We start from the raw sequence: 15,190 nt of genomic DNA, 5'->3' as shown, positions 1-15,190 counted from the left end.
ACCGCTCCCCGCCGAAAAGCCCTCTCCCGCGGACGCTCTTCCGGCCCCCGCTCCCCGCGGCGGCCGAGCCCGACACTTTCGTTCCGGGGCCTGTGAAGGCCGCAGAGGAACCCGGCGGCGCTTTGCGGCGAGCGCCCGCCCGCGGAGGGGCTGGAGCCGAGCGAGCGGGTGAGGAGCGGAGCGGGGCGGTGCGGGGCTCCCCGCCCCACCGCGAGGGCACCAAGGCCACGGGGGTGGGGGCAAGGAGAGAGGGGGGAGCGCGGCGCGGAGGCAGCGCCTCTCCGGGAGCCCCGCGGCCCGTGAGGTGAGGGGCTGGCGGGGCCGTGCGTGGGGCGGCCTGGCACGGCCTGGCAGCGCTCTCCGCCGTGGGGGCGGCCGCGCCGTGAGGCGGGTTTCGCCCCTGAGGCCTCGGTGTCCCGCGGGGCCGGGCAGTGGCGCCCGGCAGGAGAAGCGCTTTGTTGTTTTGTGCAGACATCCCCGCGGCGGAGCGCGGTGCCCTCAGACTCCGTTCCGCTTCCCGCGGGCCGCTTTGTGCTCCCCAAGCCTCTGTTGCCACAGAAGGTCCCGGTACCTCCCTGCGGCCTCAGCCGGTGCCCTGACCCGGCCGAGCTGCCGCCGCAGGGCTGGGCAGCGATCGCCGAGCGGGCACCCGGCCGTGCCGCGGCGAACGCGCGTTCTGGCGCTCCGTGAGCTTCTCACAAAACCTCCATGTCCTGAGGCTCGGAGTTGTCGTAGAATTACAGCCAGAACGTGGAGGGTACCTTCCATCGGTAGGGACTGATCTGGGGTTTGGAGATCAGCTGGAGACGGACTTATTTAGTCTTAAAATGCCTGAACAGAGATCTGGATCTTACAAGTTGTTGTGAACTCTATTGCTGTCTTTTTAAAAAAAAAAAAATAAACTGCATGTACACTGCCGTAACTTTGTGAACAGCTGTGACTTTGAGACCACAGAGGTTTTCCTGTGCGGTTAGAGCAGCATCTCTCCTGTCAGGACCAATAATGAAAGCGCTTCGTGGTGTCACAGCTGAAGGTCACAGTGCCACAGGCATCCCGTGGAAAACAACCAGTTTGTGGCTGGGAGTGACGGGGCCTCTCACCCCCTGTGCTTCTGGAGGAAACCTGGTAACAGGACGGGTTAGGCTGAGATGAAGGGTATATTTGCTTTATCTCAGAGATTCTTAAAAGCAAATTGCACTATGAAATTGGTGTGCATATTAGATTTTGTGTTTATTTGCATGGATACCCCTGACCTTTGAAAAGTCAGAGCTTCTTGGCGGGGGAGGGAGAAGTATCATAGCATAGTATTTAATTTTACCAGAAAATAACAACTAATTTCTCTGGGATTAATTTTAAGTTCTTATTGGAAAGTTAGCAGAGTGGTTTGGGTTTGTTATTTTTTCAATTAAATCACACTTGGTTTTATTTAAACACTTAATTTTGGATCACGTCTGAGGAATTATTGTTTGTTTGTTTTTGTTAAACATGACTGTTTTGTTACATCATTTCACAAGTGTGATCCCTGACATGAAAAAGTAAACCTAAATTAGCTGAAAGTAAATACGGAGAATGGCTTTTTCCATTTTAAGTGATGCAGCGCAGAGCACAAAAGTCAATTTATAAGCACTGCAGGCTCTGACTGGGGGCTGCGTTGGAGACCAGGGGACCCTGAGTGATTTGTCAGAAGGGCTTCACTGAAACTGGGACTACGAACCTCTGCGCACAGCCGTGCGAACGCTGTCTGCTTCGGGTAGGGGCCCACAGTCGTGATTCTGATACATTACAGTGAAAATTCTATGCCAGCTGCAGAGGGGGAGACAACATCTGTCCTGAAGAAAGCCTGAAAAAAATCCATCACTGTTAGTACATAAACACAAACTCGCAGAATGAGTCTAGACTGGGTCAGCACTTATTATCTGGGATATGGAGCAGCAAAGGGGTATTTTAGCTCGTCACATTAATTTTTCAGCCTCAAGCCTTGTTCCTGGAAGATTTCGATAAATTTGTACAATTACCTTTTCTCTTACGGATTTCTGCCCTGTAGACGTTTAAGTCACTGTCAGTAGTCACACTGAAGGGTAATGGGACTGCTCATCCAGGTAAATAGTGTCTCCCAGTGTTTTCACAAGCTTTTAGACACTGATCCTAACAATAGGGAAAAAAATACAATGCTGCATGAGTTGACTGGGTTACCTTATCTTAGTCAAATGATGAATGTGCACTTACGTGCATTAAGGATACAGATCTCAAGTTCTTTCTACCTGTTTATCTCATACTCTCCTCAAATCTGGAGTTCTTGGTGTAATAACAACCGAATATGATGATTTTATTATTCTTTTTGTTATAGAAAATACCTTCTTTGAGGAGTATTCCTTGCTAAATACAATCAAACGGAATAATTTCCAGTAAATTAGTCCATAGTATACTGGATTTTTATTTAACAGCTACAACATACTGTCTGTTTCAGCTAACCATGTCTTTAAATTCATCTGCACTTTTAAATGAAGAAAACCCTCAAGGACCAAAAAGAAATACTGAACGTTTGGAACGTCTAGAATTGCAGGCTCCATCATCATTTCAAGATAATCCACTTCAACAGTTACAATTGGCATCACAGGAAGTACTCGAAAAGGCCAAAAAGAGTGGGAGATCGAAATGCCCCCGCTGCAGTAGTTCACGGATGTTTTATTGTTACACATGCTTTGTTCCTGTTGAAACTGTCCCTCCCAAAGAAATTCCAACTGTGAAGGTTAATGTTCTTATGGATTTTTTATAACATTCATGTGTCTTTTAGTTACTGGAGACACAGGACAGACTGTGACCATTTCTTTTATGATTCATTCTTTAGGGACATTCATCTTTAACACAGCTATAACTAAGAATAAACTACAGTTGAATAAGCTACAGTTAAATTAAAGTATTGTTCTTATGGAAGGATTTACATGTGCAAACACTGACAATGTACCAGTCCTCCCATAAACATTTATATAGCTACTAGATGAGAAGACAAGCTGAAGTCACTCAGCTTCTCATGCAAATGACTGTTTTCACTTAGTTCTTAAAAGTTACTTTACCTTCTTTCTCCAGTTTCTAAGAACTCTGGCCAGAACAGAGCACATCGTGAACAAACAATATGATTTGTCCATAACCAAGGGTGACTTTTAGATAAAATATGAGCTAAAAGCATGTCTAAATATCATGGTTGTATAATTCAGATAACCACTCTTAAATTATTAATAAAGAATAAAAAGTGCAATGCCCTTCAGCTAAAATACTTGGAGAAACCATCAAAGAGGACTGTGACATTTTGCAAAGTCACCCAGGAACTCAAATGCATTTTGAAGACACCGTAATTTGAAAGCATTGTGAAAATACTTTAGAAGTACTTGGGAAATTTGATTTAGGTGTATTTCCATTTAAATGGCTGGTTTTGCAATAAGGTGACGATACAGATAAATATATGTATTTATGACCATTATGTAGCTCAGGTTAAGACGATTTACCTTATTGTTACTATTTCTAGAGGTTTTACCACGCTACTACCACAACATTCCAGTTGTATTCATTGCATACTTAGGTACCTTTTACATTAACTGAGAAAATGTAACAGGTGCTCCTTGTCACTTGTCTCTAGCTTAGTTCTAAGCCTATTAAAAGAAAAACATTGTCAAAAATTGTCAAGTATGTCTTCATTACATACCTATAGGGTTTTCACCTGGATTTTGCATAAACTTTTGTACCTGTATATATGATGGTAAATACTATTTTTTGTTTGCTTCTTACTATAGTTACCTTTGAAGATTGACATTATTAAACACCCAAATGAAACAGATGGCAAAAGCACCGCTGTGCACGCTAAGCTCCTGGCACCTGATGATGTTACGATTTATAAATACCCTTGCATTCCAGATTATCAAGAAAAAAGACACGAAGTAAGGAGTTCTCTATAAAGAGCAGGGCTTTTGTGCTGGGGAGATGCAGAGGTATCTTCAGTCCTTGCTCCTGCAGTGGTACTGGAGTCTGCTGGGCGGGATCCAGTCCACCCCATCTTGCTTGGGCCTGCAAATATATAGTGGTTGTGGACTGTTCCAAAGCTTAGAAAAACTGTAGCACTGTCCCACCACCTTGAATTTCCTGTGTTCACCACCTTAGATAATGGATAGTTAGATTCACTGTGTACCATAAGAAATATTTTGCCCAAACACGTGGAAGTGTTCAGCTCACGGCAAGTTAAGCAGCAGTTAGGTGGTGTGCTTATCATATTCTGGAGCTGTGGTATTTAAATTTCCCTGAAATTTGTAACATTTGCTATTACAGAGAAAACCTACTGAAATGTCACTATGGTCTCTCACAGTCAGCACAGACCCTGAAAAAAATAAGCTATGAACTTGAATTTATGTGCTCATTAGATATGATTATTCACTCATTAGGTGTGATTAATCAGGTGTTATTAACCTGAAATCTAATATTTACATATTTGATGTCATAATTAGCACTTTCATTATTGTTGGACTACATGAAAAATAAGATAACAGCTTATAGAGATGTTATTTTCCTTCGGGAAGGAGCCATAAAGGGAAGCATAGGTGGCAAAAAGGCTGAAAGGGGAGGGGCTGCAGTGACCATGTTGTCCCTGCTGTCCACCTCACAGCCTCAGAATGCTGCAACAGCTGCTGAAAAAACACTAAGTAAGGCCAGCACTGGCCTGTTTCATGTAAGATAGTTGTGGGACCTGCAATACAGAGGAGATTATTTCTTCTGATCTAAAATTTGGGAATGAGAAGCTATTCTTTGTGGCTTTCCTGCTCCATGTACTGCCACGACGAGTGAAGTTTGAACTTTTCCACTTCTGACACAAGTCTTGGCTGGAAAAACTTCTTTTTTGTAGAAGTATTAGAGTTGGTGGTAGAGGCGTGGAGGTGACATTTAAGATCTCTGATAAGTATCTTTATTCATTATTTTAATATAGTCTTTTATCCTTTTAGGCAATAGAATATTTTTTAAGAGATACTTTTTTATTTTGTCCTTACTTAAATATTTGTGGGCGGGGATAGAAAATTTCTGTTCTTTAATGAAACAATTCTCATTCATTAGATTTTGACACTCCAATTTTTTTATCTTTTCTCCATTTAGATAGCACTAATATTTCCTGGACCCAATTCCATTTCAGTAAAAGATATTGCCTTCCATCTCCAAAAGCACACTAAGAAAAGTGGTTGTGGTGATGACGATGGCTGTTCCAGAGAGCCATTTCTTAAGCAAGCAAAAATAGAACCTAAAGAAGAAGAAAAAAATCAAAATGAATGCATCTCAAGCAACAAGAGTGAAGGCACTAGACTGAAGAAAATAATATTTATTGACAGTACCTGGAATCAAACTAACAAAATAATAACTGATGAACGACTTCAAGGTAAAAAAAATATATATAATACTGAGATGTTATTGCTACAGAAATGAGTAAGGGAAATTTATGTTTATGTAACAGACCAGAGCATGATATGTGTATACTGAGCCCTATATCTGAGTATACAGGAAAGATTTAACAGCCTGTTTCAGTGCTGGAGACATCCTGAGCCAAAGACTCCATTACTTTTCAGTTCATATAAATTGTTTTGCAGAACGATAAGACTGGTACTAAGAAAACATTTATATTTATTTCTCCTGCTTCTCTGCTGGAACAAATTTCCTCAGTCTCCCAGAATGGCAGCCGTCATGGTAAGACGACAGAACAGTAGCTTGTGTGGCCTCTGAAGGAAGCCAGTAAGGTTTCCCTTGCAGGTGGCTCTCTGCTCTTTCAGGAGACCCAGGGCAGCATTTTTGAACACTCTAGTGGCAGACAGGGCACAAGAAAGTGAATGAGGGATCTAGGAGATACAGCACAAGCATGTCACAGCTTGGTTTCTCTTTCTGTTGTGGTAAAGTTCTTTGTTTTATGGTCATTTTAACAACCTCACTCCTTTCCAGACAAAAGAGGAATGAAGGCCTGCTGGTCCTCTACACCCTCTGAGAACAAAAACTTGTAATTCTGCAAAGGTTTTTTTGTCTTACGTTCATAACAAGTTTACATTTAAGTATTCAAAATAAAAACCACAAAAGATAAAGCAATTTATCAATAGCATTCCATTTCCTTTGAAAATACTTTCATTAGTGAAAAAGGTGCATTTAGCTGGGAGGCAGGCGATCAAGTTTATATAGAATATATACAACTGCTTACTAGTGCCTGCTTTGCACTGGACTCTCCAAGGAACATCACAGGCTTCTTACAAGATGAATGTTGTCTTGCTGTCTAGTCAGTTCATTAAAGAATCCCACACATTAGTATAATGTATTTGCTAATTAAAATCCTGTTACTAGGTATTTAGTTTAACACAAAACATACCCTCTCAAATAAATTGAAGTATTACTGTAAAGATTAGAGTAATTGCATGTTGCGAGTTACTGTAAAGCAGTTGTAACTTACTTTAAAAGGATTAATCTAAGAAAAGTAACAGGCAGCCAGGGGAACTGAAGATTTCCATGGAAGCTTATGCAGTATATCAGGCAAAAATCGTGATTGGTGTTACTGTGGAGCTCTGGTTTCCAGCTACCCCATGTGAAAGCTGATCTGGTGGACTCTTTCCTCCTTTCTAGAACTCCATTTCTACTCCACCTCTATTCCAGTCCTGTTCCCCTGAGCACTCGTCAGGATTGCTGTGAAGTATTACTGGTGTCATGCAAGTCAGTCTCTCACATCCACACCCGGGGAGAATTTTACCCTCCATACAGCAGTTGAACAGCGTGCACAACGCCTGCGTTCCTTGCTTTCCTTAGTGCCTGTCATAAAGGACGTAATTCATATTAATACTCATTTTAGAGATTGCACTTTTGACTTCCAAGATGAATGGGGCAGAAGTTCCTTAGGCATAAACTGATTAAATTTTTATCTCATACACACTTGAAAAATAGACAACTATTGTCGTTTTTCAGTTCAACTGCAAATAATGTCGTCATCCAACAAAATATTCCTCATATATTACATTTCAAAAAGGAGTGTTTATCATTCCAAATAAAAAGTAATTGATGTACTTATTCAGAAAGATTAAGTTACAGTGAATACTGGATGGAAACATTAACGGAGCCAAGAAAACGTAAAGAAAGGCCTTGTGTTTTGTAAGCCTGCTTTTATATGGAGAATAAATCTAGCTAATTGTACTGCAAGAGAAAGCAAATGAGTACATCAATCTTTAAAAAAAAGGCCTAGAAAACTAGGACAAAAAATACTTTATATCTTCTTGGAAAAGTGGTGTAATGTATCTTTAGAAAGCAGTTAAAGACAGGAAATATTTGAAAGCTGTTAACGTGAACAATTGATTATTTCATTACAAGTGATCACTAGATGAGAAAGGAATCCGTTGTGTCTAATGTTAATGATTACTTTCTCATATGGGTGATGAAGCTTATTGGCAACATCAACACAGTTCTTAAATGAACAGATTGCTTTGGTATTTTATCCTGTAAGTTTGATCCACTTGTATTAGCCAAATGTCTTATTTTATTAGCTTATACATTCTCTTGTAAAAGGCTGAATCATGCATGTGCTTTAGCTGGGGGATCATATATAACTAACTGCAAAGCAAACAACTAAAGCCATCTTGCAGTTACACTAGAAAGAATTAAACAGTTTGTAAGTAAAAAGTGTAGAATTAATTACAAGTGCTGGGCTAGAGGCCAATTTGCACCTTGAACTTCTGTCCATAAGCAATTATTAAACCATAGTGTTATTTTTACTATTACTTGTACTAAACCATCCCACGACGTAAATCTGACTTTAACATTCAGAAAAAAATGTACAACCTGATCCTGGTATTATTGACAGGTGTATACACTGTTCTTCATAATCCAACTGTCCATCCTGCTTACAAAGTGATTACACGTTAAGGTGGTTTTAATTTTGAGTAGTTTGTGCATCTCAAGGAACATAAATATCAAGATACACATTTAAAATTAATCTGAATAATAAAACAGACTATAGTAGATACAAGATTTTAATATGCCCTACAGAGACCAAATTTCTTTCTTTCATCTCAAGTGGGAATGGTTTTAGTTTCTAATAAAATTAATGACCAGGTTCCGTCGTAGTCCTGAGGAGTCCCAGTGAGAGTTCAGTTACTTAACAAACATAAATGAAACGTGTCTGGCTGTTAGCAAATGTTCCTCAGTTTAGCCAAACGGTCTGAGGGATTCTATTTTACATGTGAAAGGTAATAGCTTTGCAAAAGATGAGGTTTATTAATCATTTTATGAACATTGTTGAGTCTGTGTAGGTTAGGGTGTCATTGTTCCCATCTGAACAGACTCCGCAGTTCACCGAGGGTGGTGAGGCTGTATGAATGAAAGGATAACCGAAATATGCAAACGTGGGGATTGTAGCCTGCGATTTACAGCACTTGTTCATCAAATTTCAGAGTGGTCCACAAAGGAGGATAAAACCATTGTCTCTGGTTTACGGACGCATAATGAAGGTACAGGAAGGGAAATTGTTTGCATGCAGCCATCTAGTCAGAAAACAAAACTAAACACTTGCTTGGCATCCCACCCACCAATCCACAGTGTCTAATTTATGTCAGCCTTTTTTCTTGACAGGCTTGCTGCAAATTGAGTTAAAGACAAGGAAGACTTGCTTTTGGCGTCATCAGAAAGGAAAGCCAGATACGTACCTTTCCACAATAGAAGCCATTTATTATTTCCTTGTGGACTATCATCAGGAGATTTTGAAAGAGAACTACAAAGGACAATATGATAATCTGCTTTTTTTCTTTTCATTTATGTACACATTGATTAAAAATGCCAAATGTTGTGCAGGAAAAGAGTAAGCTGTCTGTCCGAAGGTAAGTAACACTGCATGTTATTTTGTTTCTTTTATAATGATAAACTACACAAACATAACTGTTTTTATCTAACAGAAATCTGGAAATAGATTGTACTCTTAATAATGGCTACTGTGTTTGTCCAAAAGTAAGCTGCAGACCTCATGTCTTGCACGCTTGAGGCTGTAGAACTGCTCAGATGAGCAGTCTGATCAGAATTACTTATTTGAACACAGTTACGCTTTGCTAAACATCGCTGTGTTTGACCTACGGACCTGATCTGCTCATCACAGTGCGACTATCGCCTGAGGTGAGGAGAGGAGGACTCGGCCCCTTTTGCCATAAGGAAAGTTCTCCAACTCTGAAAAGGAATTAGTATGGTAGCTTTTTATTGTTATTAATACTTTGTGTTTCACCCAGTAATACCGATTAGGATATTTAATTGGGGTGGGGGGGCAAGAGCGCAGCACAAATACAAAATGAAAGACCACATTAATTAAGTGAATAGAATATAAATTATATATTTTCAAGATTAATTCTGGAAAATTGTCCTAGTAACAGAAAAGAGCCATCTCTTTAAACATCGTTCTACAGTGCATGATTTATATAGTACCATTCACATACTGTTACAATTAAGAGAATTCCCAGCTTCTTGGATAATTTTAGACTTTTTCAAACAGATGAGTTAAGTTTATTATTATATAATATTATTATTATTTTGGGGAACACTAACTTAACAAATGTCACGATGGCGTATCATAGTAAAATTTTGTAGATGCCACATACTTGTATTCTAAGCAGCTGAAAGGGCTCATTGCACTGCAGGAGTTGTCTGAAACATGTAGATCTTTTTGTAGGACCCCAAACAAAGTCATTTGCAGAGACAAGAAACAGGGAAGATGGTGGTTCTGACCACAAAATTTCTCACAAGACTTCCCTAAATTAAGCAGACTATGAATCTGCTGTATTTTTTCTTTTGCAGTAATAGTGCAACTTTGAGCAGCACAAATAAGACGTGATCTGTGCTGATGACATTTTCGCTGGGGTGGGTAGCAGTCGTCACATGTGAATGTAATTACACTGGTGTCTTTGCCACGCTGTGCCAGTCCAGCTAAAGCTGGCAGAGGTCATAGACAACCACTGCGGTGAAAATAGTAATCACTTAAAACACAAGATACAGTCTCTGCAGGTCATCCTTACCTTCAGGTTTGTGTGCAGATGAATATAAAAATGCATTTTGGTGGACAATGAAAACATCTCCGTTTGCAAAAAGAAATGCTTGTTAGTTACATCAGTGCACACAAACAGCACCATGAGCAACACAGGCTTGAAGTTAGAGTGAAAAAGAACATTTAAAAATATACATACGTACATATCGAGTTTATGTGCCAGGCAATGAGATAAAATAAGCCATGTCTCAGTGCTGTTGAAACAACACATTTCATATTCATTTGGTTCTTATTGCTATTGAGAGGTTATTTTGGCTTTTTACGATGATTAATGCTATTTCCTTTGGTATGAATTTTGATAGTCTTTTGACATTTCCATCTGTTCTTGTATTTCTTAAACAAAGATTGTTGTAATGTTTCTTAAAAAAAATGACAGAAGTATAATAGCTTGAAAAGGAAACTTTCACCCACTTTAAACAAACCAGAATAAAATGAACCTGCTGACCTAATGTTTTACAAGAACCAGAGAGAAGAATCTGGGGGGAGAGGAGGAGTTACTTCCAAGACACATTTCCCTGAAAACATGTTTTTTTATTTAAGAAGCAGAAGTCAGATAAAAGCTTATATAAGCTGTTCTTTGTTACTTTTGGAAAATAGTTTCACAAGGTTAAAAATGGTTTCAAAATTTAAGTTTTGTGGACCTCACTTTATTTGAACAACAGGAATTAATAGTTTATTCTAAAAAGTAAGTTAATTCTCAGGTGGAATCAACGTACAGAAAAGACTTTACATCTGGAACACTGTGTCCAGGAATTGGGTTCAGATTCTCCTTCTTCCAGTGCAACCTCAGTGTAATGCAAGAGTCATTCTTATACCAAGTGACAGAGGCACATCTAATATCTGTAACAATGTTGATATTCCTGTGATAACCTTGTGTGAGAGCAGGAAGGAGGTTATTGTCACTTCTGCTGCAAATCTCTTCTGAGCAGCAGATGTAGTTGCTCCTTCTCTCCCATCTCCTGCTCTCCCCTCTGTTAAAATATTTAAATCCTCTAATTTCAATACTGGTATAAAAAGCCAAACCAACCAGGTCATCTATCTCACCCTGAAAATGTCTCAATACCACCAATACATTTTTGCAGCTTTGAGGCTGAAGACTGATTTTGTTCCACCAAACGAAAGCAAACAAGTGGTTAATCCTTTCAAGTGCAATTAGCAGCACTGACCTCCCTGTTCTTTAAAATGAGGGTCATGGGGAGGTAAAGGCCAGTTCTGGGCCTTTTCTTTCATATCAGAATAACCCTTCACTAACTATCTCTTCTGTTTCCAAAAACATCAGAGAGCAAGGAGGAAAACAGGCTTCTACTTCCATTAGCAGTAACTTAAACAGCCATAAGTTAAAGGGGGAGGAAAAGGAAGGGCATCTCTATCTATCTCCTTTCACAACAGAAGACATCTGGCCCCCTGTGGGGAGGCCCCAGATAACAAAGAACCTGTCATTACAAACCTGCGCGATGTGTTCAGAGAACCATTTCACCTGCAGTCTGGCTCATTCATTTCCTGCCACCGAAGCCATCTGCTTTTGCTTATTGTGGGTATTTTTGTTCTTTGTTTGGCCAGGAGCGTGAAGTGGCGTCACTTTAGCGTGCCTGTATGCTTGGTCAGAGGGAGTATTTAATCCTTTCTTTAAAATTAATAAGAGGGAGCTGCATAAAACAATTCCTTTCCTGGAAGGCAGCATGAATGTCATCCAAGCCGAGGTTGAATAAAAGGTCATGTCAGTGCATGGGGTAAAGATACATGGAGACTGAAAAGAGATGGCAACTTGTAATCTACAGCAGAACCTTCCAAAGCACTTGTAATCTCACCGGATTTAAATCCTTTGCTACTGCTCGACGTTTTTGTTTTTTCCAGTTGAGCCCACCTGGTTTCCACGTAGGCGTCTTCAGGCCCAGTTGCAGAGTAACGCAGCAACCTGTTCTTGCTTTTCTCTTGCACTGAGCTTCAATATTTCGCCTGAATACTTTAAAAATCAGTCTGTCTTCATAAATGTCTTCATAGCACACTTATATAAAGTGTGATGTGAAAATCCATTCCACCTATCCCTATCTTTGAAAATACCAAAATAAGAAGGGGGGAAATTTTCCTATTAGTTTCCCATCATTTACTATAATGCATTTATTATACTCCCAGCTACCATTAATCTGTGTCTCAAAGCATTCCAAGAAGCTGCGCATCAGCTGATTTCATCAAACTTGTTTTGCAACAAAGCCATTTTGCAGCAAAACCGTGACTGCAGCAGCATTAAAACAGGAAAGCTTTCCCACTAAGATGAAAAGATTGTGTGGCACTAAGATGCTGATCTGCTGATACCAAAATATGAGGTCACAGATTAAGGTATTGAACTACTCAACATAATTCCTGATCCGTTATCCCTTGTCTTGAGACATTATTTTAGTAAAACTCCAATCCTGCCATTAGTATGAATGTTGATTTTTACTGGTGACACTAATCCCAACGATTCAAAGTGTTTATATGAAAAATTTACTACATGCTTCCCGTTCACTCGCTGGGAAAGACAACACATCGCTGCCACTTCATGGGTTCTGAAGAGAAATCAGATGCTGTAGGATTTTGAAAGTTGTGCATCACATCAAACTCTAAAAACACTCATAGTGGTGGTGTTGAGTCTCACAGCAAGAGGTAGAAACTACTTCTCTAATGCAAAACAGACTTTGTATTTTCACCTCACTGAAAATGGACATTTTTGTCTTAACTTCAGTAATACTGGAACTGTTATCACATTCAAATCAACTGTGATTTTTCTGCTGACGTTTCAGACCACTGGTGTTGCAATAGGATGTTAGAAGATACCACAGAAGAATGAGAAGAAGAGAATCCTCCACACCAGTATACCCAGGATTGAGCCCTAATCAACGTGGGATCCTGTGCGCTTCACTTACCTGTAGTTCATTTCTGTCTCTGAATAACATGTCTCTACATATGAAGCTGGGCCCATAAGCCACTTGAACTCAGCATGGAATCTAAAGGCTGAATATTATTGCTTCAAAGGTTCTGATGGTAAAATATCTGGTTTTCTGACAAGAGAGACAGAAGAGGTATACATAAGTATGTGTACCAGTGTAAATATGAATATATACTTCTCTCCCAGCGATAAATGCATTAGGACACAAGCCAAAGATTTTCTTCTGTGCTGTTTCTATCTTAGGGAACGTAAAGACAAAGAAAATCAAAGTGTGTTATCAGTATTTACCAAATTAAATAATAAACCATTAGATATACAGAGCAATGTCAATGTAACGTGGATGTGGAATTTGACTAGGAATTCATTTGTTAAGTTTGGACACAATATCCAGCACAAGCACTGAATTATCACTCCAAACAATACACTGGAAAAACAAATAATATTTCATACGTTTTCACCATTGTGAATATTACTGCTAATAAGTCCAGTGTAATTCCTACTCTTATTTTGTAAAATATCATGTTTTCTTTGTGTCTCCAAGAAGCAATGAAGTATTTGATTTGTAAAAGAAAAAAGAAAATAGGGCATGCTAAAAGAGGCCAAAGGGGCAAACAGGTTATTTCAAAACAATTAAAAGAATAAAACTGCAAAATAAATGTAGAGGGTTTTGAATGCCACAGAAATTCTGACTCACCTGCATGGCAGAAATGCCGTGGATCTTGCTCTGCCATTCGTTCAGCAGAGAAGAGGAGCAAGAATGCACCCACCCTGCTGCTGAGGAAGAGCCGTTGGTCTCCAGTAACCATGTGCACGAACACCTACAGTGAACACACACACACGTGACCCTTGATGGAAAATTCATATTATATATAATGCAACATCACGTTCTCTTTGCTATCTTGTGATTACGTGCTACAAAATAATTAAACCAGAATCAATGTTTCTCAGATTATTATTTTTTTACGTAGTAATATGCAATTAGTTTATCAATTCCTTGGTTTAGGCTACTATTTACTCAATTTCAATGTGATTTTATTACAAACAACAGTATGTAAATCTATTAATATAACTGTAAATTTTATAATATACCTTCTGTCTTACCAAACTGAGGTAAGACCTAGATTTTCCTCCGTGAGAATACATTTTTGTGCATATGATCTGGAATAACATGTAACTTTAATAAACCAAGTTGTCTGGGAGTTAAATAACACAGACCCTTCATTTTTTCTGACATTTGATGTCTCAGTACCATCTTCAACAGACATGCTATCAAAAATGATTAGATCTAATCTCCAGTCCTATTAACATCTACATCTATTAATGTCTACAAGTCCTGGTTTTAAACATAACTTTATGACTTGAGGCTTTCATCATAGAAAACCTTACTTCTACTCAATGAAATATAACAAGGGCAAGTATAGAGTCTTGCATCTGGGTAGGAACAACCCCAGGTTCCAGTATAAGTTGGGGAATGACCTATTAGAGAGCAGCATAGGGGGTCCTGGGGACAGCAGGGTGACCATGAGCCAGCACTGGGCCCTTGTGGCCAGGAAGGCCAATGGTACCTGGGGTGGGTTAGAAGGGGGTGGTCAGTAGGTCAGAGAGGTTCTCCTGCCCCTCTGCTCTGCCCTGGGGAGACCACACCTGGAATATTGTGTCCAGTTGTGGCCCCTCAGCTCCAGAAGGACAGGGAACTGCTGGAGAGAGTCCAGTGCAGGGCAACAAAGATGCTGAAGGGAGTGGAGCATCTCCCGTGTGAGGAAAGGCTGAGGGAGCTGGGGCTCTGGAGCTGGAGAAGAGGAGACTGAGGGGTGACCTCATTCATGTTTACAGATATCTAAAGGGGGAGTGTCAGGAGGATGGAGCCAGGCTCTTCTCAGTGACAACCAATGGTAGGACAAGGGGTAATGGGTTCAAACAGGAACACAGGAGGTTCCACTTAAATTTCAGAAGAAACTTCTTCCTGGTGAGGGTGGCAGAGCCTGGCCCAGGCTGCCCAGGGAGGTTGTGGAGTCTCCTTCTCTGCAGACATTCAAACCCGCCTGGACACCTTCCTGTGGAACCTCAGCTGGGTGTTCCTGCTCCATGGGGGGATTGCACTGGATGAGCTTTCCAGGTCCCTTCCAATCCCTGACATTCTGTGATTCTGTGATTCAATTAAGATTTAAATTATAAAACACATTCCTAGG

At 40.2% G+C, this 15,190-nt stretch overlaps 1 protein-coding gene across 3 annotated transcripts; it reads left to right on the top strand.

Moving 5' to 3' along the window:
* The first annotated feature begins 85 nt into the window (after window positions 1–85).
* DTWD1 (DTW domain containing 1) lies at window positions 86–14,209 on the top strand. 3 transcript variants are annotated; one of them, XM_065847665.2, is made up of 6 exons: window positions 86–168; window positions 2,468–2,749; window positions 3,789–3,932; window positions 5,134–5,410; window positions 8,623–8,867; window positions 12,856–14,209. In XM_065847665.2, exons 2-5 carry the CDS (start codon window positions 2,474–2,476, stop codon window positions 8,850–8,852), a joined length of 927 nt encoding a protein of 308 aa, XP_065703737.1. In that variant the 5' UTR covers window positions 86–168; window positions 2,468–2,473; the 3' UTR covers window positions 8,853–8,867; window positions 12,856–14,209. The 3 variants fall into 3 exon arrangements, with proteins under 3 accessions (XP_065703737.1, XP_071670189.1, XP_071670190.1); XM_071814088.1 differs by lacking the exon at window positions 12,856–14,209 and adding an exon at window positions 11,636–12,847; XM_071814089.1 differs by lacking the exon at window positions 3,789–3,932.
* The last annotated feature ends 981 nt before the right edge of the window (window positions 14,210–15,190 follow it).

Source organism: Patagioenas fasciata, chromosome 12 (assembly GCF_037038585.1).
Source record: "Patagioenas fasciata isolate bPatFas1 chromosome 12, bPatFas1.hap1, whole genome shotgun sequence".
NCBI classification, from domain to species: domain Eukaryota; kingdom Metazoa; phylum Chordata; class Aves; order Columbiformes; family Columbidae; genus Patagioenas; species Patagioenas fasciata.
The sequence above is the reverse complement of the archived record's forward strand: the minus strand, read 5'-3'. Positions and strand labels throughout refer to the sequence as shown.

What these genes read in the sequence shown, in the direction of transcription:
- DTWD1 (XM_065847665.2), top strand. Translation starts at nt 2,474, where the DNA reads ATGTCTTTAAATTCATCTGCACTTTTAAATGAAGAAAACCCTCAAGGA. An exon ending in AAGAAATTCCAACTGTGAAG is followed by an intron (nt 2,750 to 3,788) that starts GTTAATGTTCTT and finishes TTCTTACTATAG; the next exon opens with TTACCTTTGAAGATTGACAT. An exon ending in AACTGATGAACGACTTCAAG is followed by an intron (nt 5,411 to 8,622) that starts GTAAAAAAAATA and finishes TTTTCTTGACAG; the next exon opens with GCTTGCTGCAAATTGAGTTA.